The 21,417-nt window shown below is 38.5% G+C and overlaps 1 protein-coding gene across 1 annotated transcript in view; it reads left to right on the top strand.

Annotated features, from left to right (window-relative positions):
• Positions 1 to 20,817, top strand: part of DCHS2 (dachsous cadherin-related 2) — a 95,703-nt gene extending 74,886 nt beyond the window's left edge. The window contains 9 exon segments of the mRNA XM_090140049.1: positions 2,810 to 2,920; positions 3,798 to 4,009; positions 5,798 to 5,949; positions 9,536 to 9,666; positions 11,138 to 11,424; positions 14,388 to 14,526; positions 15,895 to 17,993; positions 17,995 to 18,210; positions 18,212 to 20,817. Of these exon segments, the coding sequence (XP_089996175.1) occupies positions 2,810 to 2,920; positions 3,798 to 4,009; positions 5,798 to 5,949; positions 9,536 to 9,666; positions 11,138 to 11,424; positions 14,388 to 14,526; positions 15,895 to 17,993; positions 17,995 to 18,210; positions 18,212 to 18,670 (3,806 nt within the window). The 3' untranslated portion in view covers positions 18,671 to 20,817.
• The last annotated feature ends 600 nt before the right edge of the window (positions 20,818 to 21,417 follow it).

Raw genomic sequence — 21,417 nt, 5'->3', positions numbered from 1 at the left:
TTAATTGTCAGTCTCCAATGAGGAGTAAGGAGAAGACGCTGGAGTTTCATTCTTTTCCTGAGAGTTTGGATTAATCTGCATTAACTAACTGATTATTGCAAGAAAGAGCTGAATTTATTTCTACCCAAGAAAAAATAATGAAAGCAAAGATAGGTTTTGTTAAGAAACAAGATTAAAGGAAGAAAATGAAAGTGAGAGCTTTACAGAAATGAACTGTTGTGATCCTAAATGTTCTTAAGTGTTCATTCACAAGCCAGGCCAGGCAATCCAGTCTGCAATTCTGCTAATTCCCACGGACCCATGGCAACAAGAACTCCATAGTTCTGTAGTCCAATCTGTAGAAAAAGCGTTCATCTGATTCAACTTAAAACATTTTGATTGCAGCAAATTTAGCAGAGCTTCAGATTGAGCTAGGAGCTAGAAGGTTTCACCCCCAAATTTTAGTTTCAAGTATGAATAATTCCAGTGTACTCAGTCCAAGGGACATTTACATTACATACTAATTATTTGTAGAACTGGTATTAATAAACGTGGCTTTTCCTCCTAATTTTATTTCCACCTTAACTAATAGAGTGGGAAAGCTCTAAGCTTACTCTAAGTTTATTCTTAAAATAATTGAAACTCAAAACAGCGTAAACAATGAAAGCCAAAGCCAAGGGCCTGTAGCTTTAGTTTTGTCTAAAACTGTGTTTTGGGTGAGTCCCTCAGGACTTTCTTTCATTAGCGATTAAGAGATCTTAAGAAAAAAAAGGGCAAGGATAAATCAGTCGTATGTCTACAGAGGAAGGAAGACACTACAATACTCACTACAGAAGAGAGAATGAGAACTATGATGTAGATGTATTATAATTGAGAGCAACGTTTTGTTAACTTAATCCCAGAAAACCAGGGATTCAAATGAAAATACTGCTGCTTACTCTATTTCTGGTAGCGTTTCTTCTTAAGCCAGCAAATAAACAAAGAGACTGCTAACAGTGTTAGGAGAGAAACATTAACATCCTGCGGTCCTTGATTTATGTTTTCTTTTGTTTTTAGCAGGGGATGCTATAAATGATCATTCTTTTGCTGCTTTCTGCTGTAAATCAGGGTTGCCCAGCGTAAGATCAGTAAGCATGCAGATGTTGTATAGAATTATACGATCAATAAGCATACAGAGAAATTAGGCTGATAAGATTATCATGCTGGAAAAGATAATCACAAACAAATGAGAAGTGCTCACCGGTGTTAGAAGCTCTTGGGAAAGTCCACAAGGAGCAATCTCCACAGAGGGATCCTTCCCCAGTCGTAGTCAGCTCTTAAATGGGTCCAGGAGAGGTGCAGCCAGGCTCCACCCCTTCTGGTCACACAACTGAATTGCCTTCACCTGTGCTCCTGTGGCTGACTCAGTGCTCATCTCAGGTGATCAATCAGAGGTTCAGGCTGTGATCCAACAGTTCCTGTATACCCAGCAAAGAAAATTCAACCCACTATCATTCAGAAGGCACCCACTGGGTTGTTTTTTTTTTTTTTAAAAGAAACTGTGTTGATTTTATATCCATTTGTTTTTTGATTAGATTTTATTTACAGAACTTTTGTAGTAAATACCCTATGAGTATACTCACTAGTGCAGGAAAGTGCATCTGTCATGATTGGTGTGTTTTTGCTTTTGATTCCCAAATTTTTAGGAGTAAATTACAATCTATTTAAAACAAGATTTCCTGGTTTTAAAATCAGTGGATACCAGTACTAAAATAAAGCTTAAGAAACCCAAAATGTAGCAGATAGAAACTAAGGATATTTTATAAAGTTAAAGCCCTTACTTCCAAAATTTTGCATGAGCAGCATGTCCTTTGTTATGTAATAAAATAGCTTGTTTTCTGTAATACCGTTAGGAAGGTTGTATGGTAATATCATTCCATCACAGCTGAGTGGAATAAATTAATTTTAATTTAAACAAAATCAATTAAGTAGCAGTTGCTATCTTGAAAACAACAATTATTTGGAAGTATCAGTAACAGCTTTACTAAAGCTTGCTATGATTCTTTTTAATATTTAAATACGATTTATATTTCACATCTTTTGTATTCTGTATTAAATCATTACTTGTTTCATAGAACCGAGATTCTGCTGGATTCAGCTGCCTTTGACACATGGCTGTGCATGTGGTTTCAGCATTGCATTTTCTCTGACAAAAAACAGCTACATAAAATTTTACTTCATTCTAAGTATTTCTCAAAAATCCAGATAGAACTCAGATAAATGGCACGATAAATAAAATAACATCTTTGTAGTCATTTAAAGGTAACGTGCATTCCTGTGCGTATCATTAAAAGGGACTTTTCCTTAGAAGAATCCCTGAAAAGGTTGAATTAAAACATTGCAAGACAGCATAACTTAAATAAACGGAATACAGCCACTTTTCCAGACAACCTCTGAAAGGGAATTTTGTAGTCAGTGTCTGTTTTGGCCTTTCACTGAATTAATGCTATCTTTTTCCAATTGTGGCTTCAGGTAAGACAATTTCAGTGGTACGAGGGAATTTGCAATCAGCAAAAGTTAAAAACTCATATTTTCACAAGGTAGCTAATGAAATTTCAATCAAATGACTAATTTACTGTGCAAGGAGAGGTAGTGCTTTTCCTTTGATGTTTCATTATGATGAGAGATCACAGAAGACTTGTTTTTGTTGTCTGCTTTGTTAAGTTATGAATAAGCAGCTAGGCTAATACACAGATATTTGGCTGTGCATCTGCTATTACTCGTAGTAATACCAAATTACGATATACCCTCTTTAAACAGACATTATGAAAATGTCGTGTTACTTCTGTAGGTACATCACTTCTAACTGTGGAAGCTTATGAACGCAAATTTACTGGAGAAAGCATAAAATATAGCATCCTTGGTGAAGAGGAAAGCATATTCTCCATACACCCCATTACAGGTAAACTTGTATTTTCCTTATTGTTTCTGTCAAGTGTCTGTAGCTTAAAGACTGTGGCCTTGTCTGAGGCCTGTTTAGAGGGCATAGCACCTCCAGTCATCTCTTAGCTCTTTCCAAATGTCAGCAGAAGGAGACTTGGCCTTTTGAACAGTTGTAGTCTCTCTGGGCTGGCATAGACAGGGTAAGTATTTTTCCTGAGAAATAATGGGAATAGTTTGTACTCATAACAGATGTCTGAGTTCCCAGTGGTTTTCACCTCTGATTATTCTGATGGCTTCAGGCATCAAGCAGTGAACTCTCTTTAGAACTATCACGTTTACTGCTGATGGACAGTTTAAAATGATTTTGGTTTGTTCAGATGAGGTGCTGTTAAAGTGCCTGTGCTTGATTTTTCAGGAAAAACCTGGAAAAAAACAGGAAAGAACCAAGGAAATAATAGTGTAATGTGGAGATATACATTTGTGCCTGTTGTCTCAATCAGAGATTATTTTTGTTGGGAGAGCTCACCACATCAAAGGAAACTGCATTGTTTTGCCTATGTGTCAGTTAGGTACAGATAAAGCTATTGCTTTATTTGAATGTAGGTGAAGGGCTAGATGAAGGTATACTGAGATGACAGCCAGGAGTATCTTGGGACACAGCTGGTTTGCTGTCACTTTAGAGGAGCACACGTGCAGACACTTTCTTCTCTAACCTTCTACAAGTTGGTCTTTGTTTTAGGAAATTGCATGTAGTTAATCAGTTAAAACATAGCTGTCAGAGTACAGTAAATTGTGCATGGAGGATTATGTCATGTAGAGGGAAATGCAATGAGAAGCTTCTTTAAATTCTGTGCTGTATTCAGGGATTTCTCTGATTTATTTATTTTATGAAACAGGTACAATCACAGTAAAGGAGCCGAAGTTTCTTGATTATGAACTTAAGCATAAAATACATCTATCAATCTTGGCTGAAAATAATTTGAATTCCGTGCTATGCAGAGTTACAGTATTGATACAAGATGTTAATGACAATGTACCTAAATTTGAACAAAGCTCTTACAAAGCATCAATATGGGAAGGCCAGACTCCTAAAACAGATGTCATACAGGTAAGAGGAAACATATCTTCATAGGCTCAGTTCTGCTGTTAAGAAGAAATTGGATTGATTGAATAACAAATGCAGCCCTGCTCAATTTTGTTTTGGATGATCTCTCAAAAACTGAAGGTGGGTTCTTCCTACTACTTTGCATATGTAAAATGTATTTTATGATTTTATGTAGACCATACTTCAGAACTCTTTTCAGTTTTATCAAGTTGGGGGAGAATTCTTTATCTTCTTAAGAGTTGTGCAGCTGGACTTTAAATTCAGATTGCTTTAATATTCTGTTTATCTCTTCAAGTAGTTGAAAAGTGTTAATGAAATTCATGATTCTAGTTACAACATAGGCTAGGCCCTGCATTCATACATCTACTGTGAAAGGGCTGCAGCTGTAAAAAGAGTACTTCCAACCCATCAAACCAGGAATGGAGTTAAACTCCGGTGTTCAATTTAAAGTCTAATGCTTAAAAAGCAGCTTGTCTGAATTTAAATGTGACAACATTTCTTCCTCTGAATAGATCTAAAAGCATTTCCAGCTGGCCAGGTAAGAGCAAAAGAAGATGTCAGACTAGAAGATCACATAATTTCCTCAGTACATGTTCTTGCATTGCAAGTCAGGTTGCAGTAAGGGTCATCTTAGGTACTAAAGATATTCATTCTCTAGAGATTACATAAATGGAAAGCCATAACTGCCTCATAGGCAAAATGATTAGAAACTGATGGACATTGCATTTAGAGAAACGTGTCCAGCAATAGGGAAGAATCAAAAGGCAGTCAAGCCAGATGTGTAATCAAAGTTTTGACAATATACAGTCCGTTTTCTTTATTTAGTGACTGGTTGTCACTGCCATGGTTTGGATCCTACACTCATTATAATGCTTCTTCAGGAACCAGCAAAATACAGTGACAACTCATTGAAGAGTCAAAAATCTGAGAAACATCTGAGGAGCTTGTTACTGCTGTTGAATGTTATTTATTATGTTGGTTTTATACATTCCCTTTTGCATTTTGCATTTTTTAAATTTGTGTTTTTATAGAGTTGTTTAAAAAATATCCTATGAAAGCTCTGACAATCTTAACAATTAATTACACTTATTCTTTGACTGTATAGTGGTAGTATCTTAAGGGGTAGTCCTGGACCAGTGAGAAAGTAAATTTTAGTCACCCAACAGAGACAGAATTCTAACAATTGGCTTATACAAATAAGCAGTGTGAAAATGATTATATTCATACCTAATGCTTTGTGTAGCTGGATTTCAGATTGCACGGGGAAATCTGTGCACAGTATTTCAATTCAAGAGCAGAGTTCACGATCTCTTTGTAATCAGTGAATATACAGATGTTATAACTAAGAAATATACAGGAAACTTAGGCTAAACAGGTTACCACACTAAAGAAGAATGGATGTAAAGCTTACCCTTGTCCTGGGCTCACTGAAAAGACTCCAAGAGGAGTGATCACCAAAAGGGATCCTTCTGTAGTTGCAGTCAGTTCTTAAATGGGGTGTAGGAGAGGTGGAGCCAAGCTTCACCCCTTCCAGCAGCTCAGGAGAATTGTCTTCACCTGTGCCCCCAGGATGGACTCATTGCTTGCCTCAGGTGGTCAATCAGAGGTTCAGGCCCTGATTCAGCAGTTCCCATACAACCTCACATGACACTTATGTTGGGGACCAGTATGTTTGTTTGCTTAAATTTGAGCAGTCAAGAGGAAAGCAACCAGAAATATAGTAGTGTAAAGTTTTTTTGCAAAATTATGTTCTGCTATTATGAATTAAGGCTCGGATTTGCTTCCTAACAGATATCTGCAACTGATCTTGACAGCCAGCTGAATGGAGAAACAGAATACACAATTTTGTCTGGTAATGAAAACGCGGCATTTCTAATTGATTCAGCACGAGGGACTTTATCAACTAATACTGTCCTAAATCATGAAAAGGCTTCATCCTATAGGTTTGTATGCAGAGTTTTTTTTTAAAAAAAAAAAAAAAGATTTTTTTTTTTTTTAAATTTTAATGTAAGTTTGCTTAGAATATGTATTTTACACTTTTCTGTGGATATCCATTACTTGCAGAGCCTGGGTGCAAAATTAGGCAGCTCTGAAAACAGCCTTAAACTGCTCATTTCTAGCATGGATTTCTGGTTATTTCTTAGGGGAAGGAAAATAGTTTTATACTGTCAGTTGCAACATTCACTGATAGAAGTGAACACGATTCACTAGAGAAATGACAACTGTTCCTGGATTTCAGTTTATTGAGAACTATAGATTCATAGAATCACTAAGGTTGGAAAAGACCTTTAAGATCATCTAGTCCATCTGTGCCCCTACCACCAATATTGCCCCACCAAACCATGTCCTTCAGCGCCACATCTCCATGTTTCTTGATCACCTCCAGGGCCACTAACTCCACCACTTCCCCTGGCAACATGCTCCAATGGCTTGCTGCTCTGTCTGAGAAGAAATTATACCTAATTTATACAGTTCTTCCTTTTTGGATTTTTTTTTTTTTTTTTTTTAATAATAATTGAGACAAAGAACTTGTCCCTGTTTGTTAGATTTGGTTCATAATCTGCTTTCTGATTTAAAATAGAATATATTTCAAACTTTCTTCTACATCACTTGATAAAATTATTCTGTAAGCTGATTATATCGATAAGCTGTCCTGTGTTCAGTATTAGTTTCTTTTCTGTTTTCCAAGAAATTGTGAGTAAATATGATCAAGTAAATGTGACAGTTTATCACACATGCTATAACTGAATTTAGAAAGAAACCAAGTCATGCCTTGCAGGGAAAGTAAGAAATTATGCTTTGAAGAGAAAGTAAAAGTATCTTGATTCATAAATGTACCCTTTTTATATACTGCAATCTCTATAAAAACTAGATTGCTTTATGTGTGTTAGTAGAAATTCCTTTTTTTTTTCCACATGGCAGTGTGGGGCCTCAAATTTTTAGTCATCCAATCAGAATTATTGTGAATCAGAATAACGTTTAGAAAACCACATGAAAAAGATGAACAGTATATGATTTTTTCTTAAATGTAGGTGTAATTTGATAATAGCATTCTAAAGGAAATGCTTTATTTTAAATTAATATGTAGAACACTTCGCTTGTGGTTTATTTTTCAGTTTTTCACTGAATCAAAAACATCAGTTCTTCTTTTTTAGTCACTATTTAAATAGTGTAATACATTTTATTTGCATGCAGTACTTTAAAAGAATGCCTGGAATAAATCCTCCAAAGGAAGGACATTTATGGTAAAGCACTGAACGTGTATTCCTATCCATTCTGGTTTCTATCTTTAACTGGAAACCTGATTTATTTCAACATTTAAATTGGAATTCTAGCATTTTTGATAGGCAGTTTGTTTGAGGATTAGAATATTCGTATTCCCTCTCCTTATTATCTTTTAATCTGTGTCTCTAGGTGGAGAGTGAATAACAAAAAAGCTTTTAAAACTATTTTGCTGTTTAATTTCAGAATTACGCTGTTGGTTCTTTCCAGTTTGCAAGGACTTATTTATTTTATCTAAATTGAATGTTTTCATCCCTAGAAGTTCTAAGTCTTTTACAAAAGGGTTTGTAATTGGAAGTCTTGACAGAACCTTGATTTTAATGCCTTGGTTGAAATATTTTTATGAGTTTTTTCCTGAAACCCTAGAAAGTGATTATTTGCAGTCAAATATTTCTGTAAGTACTTTACCAATATTCATTCTAGAAAAAATACACTTTCTGGAATTATATAACAATATAATATATATTATATATATAATTTATATATAAAATATATATAAAATATAAATTCCATATAACAATATGGAATTATATGTGATCACTGATTGAATACCAGTCTGCAGTTCAAGCTGTGTGTTCTCTCAGAATAGGAAACAACGAAGAGACCCAGGGCAGAGTTTGCATGGCTCAGGAATGAAGTGCAATCCACAGCTTGAGTTACAGCCTTGTTGCTCCATACTGTTGTGTGAATGTTTAGAATACACTATCTTCTTGACATTTGGAATAGCAATTTTTGACTAAGAGGAAGAAGTGAAGCACTGAGATGATTTCTTGAGAGAAAACGTTGACAGACATGTGAACAGTTGGTCTTACCCAAAACATTCAATAGAGATGCCAAACCCTGATGTATATTTTTTCATGTAGCTTGATGTCTTTTGCTTTCAATTAGTTGCCTTCTTAGAGCACCTGTTGAATCAGATGTAATTTTTAATCCCCTTCATAATCTTGGGGAAGGATGGAGTCTTCTAAATCATCTTTGCTTATAGAACCATTTGCTTTTCATTGTTTGAAGGCTGGTTCCCACAGAGTAAACTTCCTTCTATCCATGTCTATCAGCTCATCATTTACTGTTTTCTTTGCTGCTTTGTTTGTGGAATCAAAAAGGTTGTTAAAAATTTTCTACTGATCCTTATGCAGGTGTAAAAGAGAAGCCTGAGTCAAACTCCCTTAATCTGACAGTGAGATTCTGGTCCTTCTAAAACCAGAGGGGCTTTGACAGTGATGAATGTTGCCAGTATTTTCTGTATCTCTGCAGACGTCCTGGCTGTATATTACTTTGGAAGTTTTAATACTGCTTGATTTTCATCTTCCTTTTGTCCCTTCATAATCGATGAGGAGAGTCAGATTTCTCCCAGGGACAAGTCAGTACTTAAGCTTTAGTTCCCGCTCTGAATTGCCTTCTTGAGAAATATCTTACCTGAAAAATCTTTTCAAGGCTTTTCTGTTTTTTGTTTTCTTAAACTACCTGAACATTATATGAATTTGGCTGAAATGAATGCATCACTATGTCATTATGATTTCAGTGTGTTTTTGCCATCTGGATTCTCCTGGACGCCATTCTTGTAATATATGAAAATTAAAATTTCAGAGAGTCACCTACACAGAAAGAAAGATGGAATATTGTCAGTGTTTTACAGGCTGGTTCGGCCCGGTTCCGTGACCAGCGGGGCGGAGGGATTGTGCAAAATCCGCGCCTCTGAAAAAGGGAAACAGGGGACCCCAAAATAATTAAAAACAGTGGCAACGATCTGAGGAGAAACAAACTAATTTACTAAATATGGTATTGGAATGCAAGATAGCACACTGTAATATAATATAATTAGAATTGAAGCTAATAGATCAAATATAATTAGGGAGAGTGTCCAAAAGGTGGGTAGGCCTCACCATAACGCTGAGGTGAGATGCGCAGTCCGGCTGAGCAGCAGGGAGGAGAGCCTGATGAAGGAAGATAACATCAGGTGACCTTGACTGGGGTTCTATCTCCTCTCTGACCACAAAGCCTACTGGAGTATGTAGTTCTTCTCTTCTGGGACAGGTACCTGGAGCTGGAACATTAACACTTCAACTCCTAGTGCACTACACGATGTTATGGTGTGGAATACCGATAACCAAAAATCATAAAGCCATGACATAGGAGGAACAGCAAGGAGCAGAGAGCGCTTATCTTTTTACTTACTTTTTTTTTTTCTGGTGAATATTTCTGTGTTTTCTGATAGATGGTGACAGTTACTGCTTCCTTTAATTGTAGATTGGTTGTACAAGTTGCTGATAAAGGAAACCCCAGGCTTTCAGCCACAAGTATTGTGAGGATACAAGTTCTAGACATTAATGACAATGCTCCAATTATCCAACCACCTGGCGAAGTGGAGGTCCCAGAAAGTAAGTGTGATGGTACAGCTAGGTAATGTATAAGACTGTGGTTTGTCAGACCACCATAGTGTTTTCTGTGATTTATATAACCGAGAGATTATAGCCAAATGGATAATGGGTCGTATTAAATTATTAATATTTAATTAATAGTAATATTAGATATTGAAGTATCTAAGTAGACTATGAACTGCTTTTGTTCTCAGAGGCATTATTCTTTATCTTTAGATATTGTGTTTAAGAACAGTTTCACATAAAACTATAGGCAATTCAGAAAGAGAAGAAACTACAGAAGTACATCTGTAGTCCGTTCATTTTGGACTCCAATACCATATTGATCAAATGTCTTCAGTTTCTTCTTTTCTGCAATAACAAAGCTTGGTTTGAATGAAAGTTTAAAGTGCTCTGTAGCTTGATGTGGTTGATGGCATGAAGAAGAGGACTCAGACCTTGTTCTCATTGCAGCAGTCAGTTGGTAAGGTGTGACATTAGCTCAGCATTTACATATCTCGAGTCTTTTCAAAATTTTAAATAACAGGCATTGTATGTATAATGCACTGAAATAAGCAGCAACATGTTTGTAAATACTTGGTCCAATCCTCCTATTAGCAAAAGGCATGAAAGCTGTCTTTTCATTATAGATTTTTTCTGAATTTAGCTTCCACCTGTAATGACAAAAATGGGAGTCGTGGAAGTATAGATGCTGTAAAGTACTTGCTAATTATTTGGGCTTTTGTATTCGGTTTAAGAACATTTGTCCCAGAGCATGGCACAGTGTGTTTAAAGCTTAATGTACCAAGGATGCAAATAAAAAATGTTTTAGTCTCTGTTGACTTCAGGCTTGATTCAATTATTACTGATAGTGGGGTTCTGTTTGCAGTTCCTGATCTGTCAGTTTGACACGGAACAAAAGCTGTCTGCATCCATCTCTAAATCTCACAGAAGTAAACATCAGTCTCTTAAGATTCTGTGCCTCCTGGCTCTGCCTGGATGTCTTTCTGGTGGCCCCCTCCTCCTGTGCAAAAGCTTCAGGACAACAGCTGTTGATTCTACAAAGATCAGGGGACTGTTCCTCAGTTAAATATTCCTGTGAAAGTCTGTGACACTGTGCAATTAATTCATGTCAGCTAAATATATATCACATTTCCACATTTTGCTGCATGGGAAAAACATGAAAGCTCCTGTTCCGAGTGAAGAAACAGTCTAAGGGTATTTTGGCTCAGAGGAAATTTAAAGGAAACCTAGTTTAAAATTGGGAAGGATCAGATGTGATTGAAGAAATCTACTACTACTTTTGTATTGTTTCTGAATCTTGCTTGTATTCTAAAATATGAAGCCAAAAGGGGCACACACAAAAAAGACCAGAAACACCCTAATGCAGAAACGTTACCTCTATCTAAGATTTAGTATTAGGAAAGGCAAGATCTTAAGAAATTGAAACATTATCCTTAGCTGTGACTTACTCTGAAAATTATTGTTTCAGATGTCCTGCCTGGTTTTACAGTGATTCGTGTATCAGCAACTGATGTGGACTCTAGCCCAGCACTTCAGTTTGACTTAATTGATGATAAAAGTTCTGGAATGAAATTTGCAATCAATCAACACACTGGTGTAATCTCAGTGGTAGAACCATTGGATTTTGAAGAAACTGCTGTGTATAAGCTGGGAATCGTGGTTTCAGACTCTGTCCATCAAACAGAAGCAGAACTCACAATCTGTGTTTTGGACATCAATGATAACCCACCAGTGTTTACTCAGGATTTCTATCAGGTGAGGAAGCAGCAAACAGGCAACTGTGTGATGTCTCTGTGTGAGAGGACAAGGAGTGGGAGTGCACGTTCATCTTTGTGTTAAAACTGCATTTGATTACCACTGAGAAGGAATGTCTCTACAAAGCAGACTGTACAAATTGCTCTTCTCAGAAATCCTTCCCCTTTCCTAGGAATTCTGTGAAAGAGACCAAAGGTTTGGTTCACTTTTCGTGTTTGTGTTTCATGGCTTCAGAAGAACGGTGGTGAGAATGCCAGCTGTACTCCTTGTGCTGTGCATTCATTACAGTATCCAGAGTTACTGGATATAATCCAAAACTGGTTTGGTGAGCAGTGTCCATTGTTCAGGACTGGTTGTTTCTTCTGACAGAATAGTAAAAAAAAAAAAGTTGGTGCGTTTATTCTGACTCAATTACTATGGCACGTATTTCTTCTTTTTCAGTTACACAGCTCTACAGAGGTGTAGCAACTGTCCCTGTGATAGGTTAGGCATGTACAGTTTGTAGCATGTAGCCTTGTCTTACAGCCATGGCACACTTGTAGGCAGTAAGGGACACCAGTTTTGACTTCCCTAGCAACTCCTGCTAGAAAGAGGACTGTAAGGCAAACAAAGGCAATGACAGAGCCTTTATTTGAGACACAGGCACCACAGAACAAGATATCAAGGAAAGAGGAATTAACTCACCCCTCCCAGCAACAGCCTGGAAAAAAGGGGAGCTGAGAAATGCAGCCTTCTGCGATTCAAACTGGAATGAGAAGGATGGGGGGAAGCCCACACGGACTCAGACTGCACATGTGCTCCTGGAAGCATCACTGAGACTGGGAGAGAGGAAGGGTGGATTTAGGCTCCCCCTGCTCCTCACGTGCTCACATACTGGTTCAGGCTGTGACCTAGGAACTCCACTGCAAGGACACAGCTCAGCTTTTGGACTTCTGGACAGAGATTTGAATGCTAGACTGTTTTAGAAATCAAGGTGTCCAACAACGTTTTGAATCAAAGCTGTTTTAGCAACTATGGGCCACTAAGATGATTGAAGGAATTGGAACATATGTCATACGAGGCTCCTGAAGGTAGAGATCAGACTGTTGAAAGAGTTTTAGCCTGACATCTTTATGTGATACAGAGGCTGTGGGGCTTGGGCTAAGACTAGGTGCATGTAGTGGCTTAGGTTAGGGTTATGGACAAGGGAGAGACAGCCTGGAACTGAGGAAAAGTTATCTCCTTAAGGCTTGTTCATGCGTGGCTAAGCTTTGGGGCTTGCCCAGGAGAGCCTAGCGCATTGATTGTTCAGTCTGGCAAGCAAAAGGCTCAGAGAGGATCTCGCCACTGTATGTAAATACCTGGTGGGTGTAAAGAAGAGCTAGACACTGTTCTCCGAGGTGCCCAGTGACAGGGAGAGAGGCAGTGGGCACAAACTGAAGTACAGGAGATTCTACTGAAACTTCAGGAAGAACTTTGTCCTGACACTGGGGTTGTGGAGCCTCCATCACTGGAGGTAGCTGCAGTCCAGACAACATGCTTTAAGTTACCCTGTTCTGAGCAGGGCCTGGACAGCACAGCCTTGAAAGGTGCCTACCAGCCTCAGCCATTCTGCGAGCATGTGAACTCAGCTATTGGCTTGACTTGATGCTTTTTGTGTCTGTTGGGTCTGCTTGGAGCCAGAAATGTGAGGCATCACAGAAGACTTGCATTGAGTAATGCTTCATTTACAAATCTCAGGCAGCTCTAAGGAATAAGCTTAACTAGTTGATGTTCTGGAGAATTTCAACCTATGAGCCTGTGCACAGAAAGCAGCTTAGCCACTCACATAACTGGAATAGACTGTAGGCACCTGTGAAACTTTCAGGTTTTGTGTAAGTCATCCACTTAAACCTGTGCCTCCCAGAAAAAAATGCACTTGTAATGCTCAAGTGTTTTTTACAATCTGGCCTTAAGTTTTCCTTAACTCTCGTTGAAGAATAATTTAGGAAAGTCCTTGCTTATGCAGGTGCTAGGAAAGGTTGTGTGGATCAAAGTGAACGTTACAAGCAGTGTTATGGCCTGTTGTAAATTAGTGTAACTCTATTGATTGTGCTAACAGAAACAGCTGAACTCTCTCTACAGTCCTGGTGATTTGATATGTTGCTTGAACAGTAAGATGCACTGCTTCTTTTCAGTCCATGATACATATAATTCCCTATTCATAACCCTGTAATTTTTATCCTTTTGTTGTCCTTCAAAGCGTTTTCATATTTATACTATATATGTCTGTTATATGCACATATAATCTGCATGTTGAAATGATTTAGACTAACACTTGAAGCAGCTGCCTTTGTATCTACTATTAATTTGAAACTGAATTTAGAAAGTAAAAGGAAACTAATTACAAAAATAAATACTGTGGGTGACCTTTTAAGAAGGGTATGGCCTGTCTTGTCCCACGTTATGTGTAGAAAAAGGAGAAATCTGAAAAATTATTTGGAGTAATCTGGAAATTTTTCAGACTCTGGTGCTGAGATTTTCAAGTTTTGGGGGTTGAGGATTTGGTTTCGTTTTGTTTTTTGTTTGGATTTTTTTTTTTTAGTTTCTGCAGAATGGGACTGCAAACCGTATTGTATGTACAGAAATCAACGTTTTCCTCCAAGGAAAGAGAAAAGCCAGTCCTAGTTGCAGTACAATGCAAAGTATTCCTCTTGTTAGTGTATTACTGAAGAGAGATTCAGGGATTCGTTGACCTCATCAAATGGAGCCTGAACTAAATTAATTTTACTTCTGTTTAAATGTTTCTATAAAGCCCAATTGTGTTGTATGCATCATTTTCTTTATTCTTTTGTCCATTAAGGAAACAGGTAGGTGAAACCTTTTCAAAGGATAAGGACTATATTTTTTTTTCCGCATCGGATTAAATGAAGGAAAAACAATTGTTTATGTTCAAAATCTTTCATGAAGTCTTATCAAAACTTCAATTTTTCTTTATATGACAGGTGAGCTTGCCGGAGTTCATTTCAGTGGGTACCACTGTTATGACTCTCTCTGCTGTGGACAGGGATTCAGAGCATAATGGAATGGTTTCCTACAAAATCCTCTCTTCCTCGAAAGGGTTTTCCATTGATCACAAGAATGGTGAGTTTTTTAGCATGGTTTATTATTTCCACTTTTTTTACTGTAAACTGAAGAGTCATATTCCACTTTCTCACTTGTTGCCAATGATCACTTCTGGAAATAATTGGTGTTATTTCACCAATTCCACTATATATTTTGGCTAGATCTGATATTGTTGATGAAGAACTGACAGCATCAAAGATCAGTTCTCAATTTGTCTGTGAACCATGCTCAAAACAGCTACTCACAACATTCATTAGCATAGATACTGATGTAGCTTAACAGAGAAACTGTTGTATACTTTTCAGTGTTTCAGGGCCTTTCAGCTCATGTATTAAGCTGCATTAAGTTGAGGTTCATACCTGCTGCTTTTCAAAATAGTTGAGCCTATCATAATGGAGGTTGTCTACAGCTTGGGCTGCATGCTTTTTGCAGTACTTGTTATTCAGTTATTCAAAGTGGAATTTAAAAGTTTTCTTTGAGAAAACTTTTTTGTTTGAGAACTCGCTGTTTGAAGTACACCAACTTTGTTAGTAGTTAACAGATTTACTGATTTAATGTTGTAATACCTTGAGAGGTAGAAAGATGGTTTGTGTGTGTCTCAATATACATATGTGCATATAATTTTTTGCTTATGTCAGCTTCAGTTGTTGTAGATACTGGCAAAACGATGTGTAACTGTTCAGTATGCAAGTGCATATCACTTATTTTTTGTTTCTAGGCATTCATGATGTAAATTTTTGAATGCATGTTTATTGAGTGATGCTAACTATAAACACTGAATATACAAATGTCTTGCCCAAATAAAATTGTCTATTTTTTACTCAATATTTAACTGACCTTTCTTTTATTCTTACCTAGAGGTTGTTTTTAACAGAGAAAAGAAAACTGTGATTGTCACATAAGGTTGTCTCTGGTGCTTAAATAAAAAATGAAGTGGATGGCTTATGAAGTGTTCAGATAAGCAAATTCAGTAAAACTTGCTGACACATTGCCAATCCTATCTAAATTACAAATACAAAAATACAAGCCCACAATGCTGTTACTAGATTGCAAGCAAAGGAGAACTAATGATGTTCAGTAATGAACAGCAGAGCCACCCCTAAGGATGAACATGTTATATTTTATTTTGCCTTCTATTTTCTGCCATTTGCATGTTCAGCCTACTATGAGGAAGAGAGAAATTTTTGTTTGTCTGAGTGCAGTATGTGTATTTGATACTGCATCCTTGTGGGCAGACCTTGGCTTACAGCATTAGCTGTGATTTCATAGAGTTACATTGGGGTGTGTAACATTTGAGCCATTTCCCAACATGACTGATAAGATTCAGCAATCACGTTTATGTGCATTAAAGAGTGCAAACTTTTACAGATTGTGTTTTATTTTCAGGTTCTTTGTTCACTACTGAGCCAGTGGCACATGAGAAAAACAATGCCTTTATTCGGGTACTGGTAGCTGCTGTGGACAGTGGCAGTCCTGCTCTGAGCACAGTCACCTCTGTAGAGGTACACATAGAAGATGTAAATAACCATGCCCCTCAGTTCACAAGGGCACTGTACAGTCTCAGTGTGAGTGAGAGTGCTTCAGTAGGAGAAAGCATCCTTGCATTTTCAGCAACAGACTATGACTGGACATGTGAAAATACATACATTGAGTACTCCATTATTGATGGCAATGCTGAGAGCTTATTCACTGTGGAAACAAGTGTCACGGAGTCAGAAACATCCTACAAGCTTGTTGGCAATCTTGTTTTGAGCAATGTACTTGACAAGGAAACTACTGCTTCCCATCGTTTGGTCCTCCTTGCCTCTGATCATGGAAAGCCCTCCTTGAACTCAACTGCTACTGTGCTAATAACTGTATTGGATGTCAATGATAATCCTCCAGAATTTAGCAGCTCGGAGTACCACGTTCACATCAAAGAAAGCCTCCCTGTTGGTAGCCATGTCACAGAAGTTTTAGCAAATGACCCTGATGAAGGCAGTAATGCGGAGATCACTTACTCTATAATTTCTGGAAATGACCAGCGGTATTTTCGGATGGATGAGAAAACTGGATCTGTGGATTTGATGAAAACTCTGGATTATGAGGATACCACGAAATTTACTTTGCTCATTCAAGGCACAGATGGAGGAGCTAATGTAAAAAATGTGGCTTTTTCTGTTGTCCACGTTAGCATCCTAGACGACAATGATTATGCCCCACTGTTTTTGTTTCCCAGCATGAACTGTTTTGTCAGTGAAAACCTGCCAAGCTTTTCTTTTGTATGCACTGTCACTGCCTTGGATTTTGATGAAGGCTCCTATGGACATCTCACTTACTCCATCCAGTCTTCATGTTTGGCTCAGCATGAAGCTCCTGGAGATGATCAGATGTTTTTCATTGACCCTTTGACAGGAGATATTTATACAAAGCAAACGTTTGACTATGAAAGTCAGAATAGGTACTGTCTTGTAATCCAAGCAAAAGACAAAGGTGACTTACTGGCCACAATTACAGTTCAGGTAGATATTGAGGGGAGAGATGAGTTTGACCCAGTTTTTTCACAAGATCAGTATTTCTTTAATCTCCCTAGGAAAAATGAAGCAGGCCAATTGCTTGGCAAGGTGAGAGCATCGGATAATGATGGTGGACCAGATGGAGTTGTTCATTACTCCCTGCTAAAAACTTCTGCGTTCTTCTCTGTAAATCAAAGCAGCGGTGCTATTTATTTGACTCAAACTGTTCACCGAAATAGAAGTGACAGCAAAAGGAATGATGACACCTTGGAATTGTTGGTAAGGGCTCAGAGCCCAAAAATGGAGTCAAAGTTTGCAGTATGTACTGTTCTGGTGAATGTTTCCAATTCTCCTGAAAGTTATCCCAGTGTGTCAGCTTACAGTCTGACCATTAGCTTTTATGTCTCTCTCATGATGTTCCTGCTGCTTTCCTTGCTTGTCAGTGTTATTGCACTTATTCTGAGACATAAGCAGAAAGATGTGATGAACTCTTATGTGAAAAAAGAAACATTATCCTCAGCTACTGATGTGAATTTGGCCAGAGAACACATGGTCCTTAAGGACTGTCAGAATATCCAAAGTACTGAGAGCGGTGGTATGCTTCCCATGGGTGCCATAGCAGATTGGCTGAGCTTGTCAGGAATCAGAGAGAGGAAAGATGATGATGTGCCCTGTGAGCATTCAGGCTTCAATGGCCACAGTTTTGCCAGAGGAGAAACTGCAGAGGATGAAGAAATAAAAAGGATCAGTGACCATCCTTGCAGGAAGAGTGCTGGCTCCATACTGAGTGAGCGAGACTCCCAGGTGCCAGATTCAGGGATCCCAAGGGAGTCTGACCAGCTCTCTTGCCTATCTGGGGAAACCGACATTGTGGCTACCATGCAATGCATGGAGAGCATACAGGCTGTTCAAGGCAAAGGTGGAGAAGCCTGTGATGCAGCCTATCCAAGTAACAAAGTGTTGTCTCAGACACTTAAAAAAACTGAAGTAAAAAAAGAACATATTGACAGACCTCACAAGAGACTGTGCCTTGGTGTCAGATAGGCAGGACTCTGGGTGTGATTTGCTTGCAACTCTTAGCACTTCTGATGAGGACCTCAGAGGCAGTTGCAGCTGGGATTATGTGCTCAGCTGGGAGCCCAGATTTCAGCCTTTCTCCTCAGTCTTTGGTGACATTGCAAAACAGAAAGATGAAAGTGGATGTGTTTTGTAGCTTTCCTAAGGAGAAGCCTTTTGTTTTACCTCCTTCCTTGGTATGTTACCAAGGGAGTAAATCAGTAGCTTAACCTGGTGTAAGGCCAGTGCCACCACGGATGCCAAATGTAGTATCAGGGCAAGTATTTAAGAAATGCCCTTGTTCTCCCCTTATCGAGAGTCTTGGATACCCTCCACCAATGAGGGCCCTCTGTTTTTTTCCTCTATCTTTGTTTACCATGCAGACACCTACTGCTTCTGTGTTAATCTCTGATGGGAGAAGGCTAGGAAAATGTCTTATTTGTCCAAGCATGAACTTGCAACGGAGGAGGAAATTAAAGTCTAGGTTATTAACTGATGGTAGCTTGTGGAAAAATATATGGCTTGAAATGTATTTTTTTTTAATTTTTTTTTTTTTGAACAGGCAAAGCATGCCTGTCAAAACATCACCACTATCTTTTCTGTTTTCATGAGCTGAAAAGGTTAATATATAACATAGCCACAAAGTTTGTAACAATCCATCATGTTCTTCACAGAATGTGCTGCCAGTCCATGAGGTTTCTCCTTTTGCAGCTTCCAACAAGTGTGGTTTCACATGTAAATCACACGGCTTGTTGCCTGAAAACCAACTTGATGATCAATTCTAATGTTTTTAACAAAATATGTTAATAAGAAATTAATGTTGATAGCTGTTTTCTGTGGATTTTTTTTCTGTGGTTGCATTATGAGAGAGTAGAATCACAGTATTATAAAATATCCCAAGTTGGAAGGGACCCACAAGGATCAAGTCCAACCCCTGGCTCCACACAGACCACCCAAAATCAGGCCATATGACATAGAGTGGTGTCCAAATGCTTCTTGAATTCCAACAAGCTTGGGGCTGTGCCCACTGCCCTGGGGAGCCTGTTAGATGCCCACTGCCCTCTGCTGAAGATCCTTTTTGTAACCCCCACCTGACCTTCCCTGATGCAGCTCCATAATTTACCAGCACTGAAGTGAGACTGACAGGTCCATAATTTACCAGGGTTTTGGTTTTTTTTTCTTCCCATCTTGAAGATTGGAACAATGTTAGCCAGCTTGCAGTCAGCTGGGACCTTTCCCCATTCCGAAGACCATTGAAAATAATTGAGATGATATTGGCTAACTCTCCATAGTACCTTAGGATGAATCCCATTAGGCCCAAGGACTTGTATGTATCCAGGTGGAGCAGCAAATCACACACAAGTTTGGAGTTGGCAGGGATTTTATTGTTACTGCAGTCACTGTTCTCTAACTCAGGGCACCCAGGGTGTCAGAACATGTCACTGATGTTCAAGAGGAAAAAAAAGCATTACATGTCTCTGCTCTACGTTTCCATTCTTAATATGACCATTCTCATCTGGTCATATTAAAATGACTGTGTGTTCTCTATGTCTTCCTTTTGTTGTTAACATACTAAAAAAATACCCATCAACAAACAAACATACTTTCAGTTGTCCCCTTCAGTATTGGCCATCTCCCTGCAAAGATAAGTGACATCACTGTAGTCCCCCTCATGTTCGCTGACCTTGCTTCCAGCAGCCATACACCTTCCACCTAAGCTCTAGAATAAGATCACTGTTCAGTCAAACTGGCCTTCTGCCCCACCTGCTTGAGTTCTGGCACTGTGGAATTGCCTGTTTGTGTACTAAGACTCCAGAAGAGCTGTTACTTTAAAAGTAACCAGGCATTAAAGGGTACTGGAGTGATGTGCAAGTTTGGCAGTTTGGGGCAGCATGTCATGATAATCTGCATAATAGTGGTTCACTCATAGAAACCCTTGGGAAAAAAAAAAAAAAGAATAATGGTAAGATAAAAGCAACCTTATTCTTTATTATTAGAGTTAAAATAACTATCTGTTGTCTTTCTGTCCCATTACAGAAGATGGCCTGTTTTCTATGCAGCTGTAGGATAGGACAGTGTCACAGTTGAAAAGGTCTTTTCTGCCTTTATGCTGATCTTTGGTGCTGTTATGGGCACATCTTTGCAAGACCAAATATTTTGGCCTTGTTTGCTGTGTGTGTCATATTTTGTGTATGTATATCCAGTCACGTACACATACATATACTTCTGTGTATGCTTGTGTATTGTATGAGACTAATAAAATAGAAAATTCATCCAGAATAACTTTGGCTTCTCTTCAGTGTATATTTAAAAGTCTTTGCTTCTTTTCCATTGTGCATATTAAAAGAGGGCTCTAGGGAAGTTGGATATATGCAGAAATGTATGTTGTTCAAGTAACAGATGGAGGAAATGCATACAGTGTTGTTAGACTGTATGATTACATGGGACATGTGTCAGTTATTTCCTCAATCACGTAAGTCATGATCCTTACTGTTTTGCAATCTGTGGTTGTAGCAGAAGTGTGAAGTCACAACCTGAAGCAGTGGTTGAGCACCTGGTGGGAAGGCAGGGCAAACCCAGGGGAGCACATGTGCATGCAGTGCACCTGACCGATGGATGGGATGGAGCCAGGATCCACCCCTTCTCAGTCCTCGTTTAAGGGTTGGCAGTAGAGGTCTTGCTGGAGATCTTTGTCTACCTGAGGTCTTCCAAAGGTAAGCACTTCTTTTTCTTTGTTTCTGCAGCTGCTACATTTGGGCTTGTTTTCATTTGCTGTGGTAGGAGACTTTGCCACCCTGCTATTATTGCGGTACTTTTCCTTCCTATTATAGCATTACAGTGGTTTCATAGCCTGTCTTTGAATGTGATTCTGTTTCCATAGGTGTACCTACTTTGTACAAATGTGTAATACAATCCTTGCTGCTGTGCAAGAGTGCTTCTTTCAGAGGTGTAGTGTTTGTTATACTGCCACAGTTGAAGAAGTTGGCATAGCTCAGTGATTGATCGGGATCAACAGATCTCACTAAGAATGAGGAAGATAAATTTTATAGTTGGACAAAATCCTGTGCCAGGAAGGAAAAGCAGAGGAGTCATGCCTAGTTTATATCTGAACATGGAGCATTGGTCAAGGCCATTGTTTCAGTATGAATTGAGCCATTGGATTGGGAACCATAGAGTTGTGTAGTAAAACGTCTTAGAATCTCTGTCTGAAGAAGGCAATATGCTTTTGCATTTTTATGTGTTTGTAGGATGCATGTGTGGTTATTGAAGTTCCAGGTTTTCTTGATGAGCTTTGAGAGTGGCTTGTTCTTACTACTTTTTGATGCAGTTATTTTCCCAAATGAATGAGTTATAGAAA

Source organism: Phasianus colchicus, chromosome 4 (genome assembly GCF_987193195.1).
Source record: "Phasianus colchicus chromosome 4, bPhaCol1.hap1.1, whole genome shotgun sequence".
In the NCBI taxonomy this organism is placed as follows: Eukaryota; Metazoa; Chordata; class Aves; order Galliformes; family Phasianidae; genus Phasianus; species Phasianus colchicus.
This window is presented reverse-complemented; position numbering and strand designations above follow the sequence as displayed.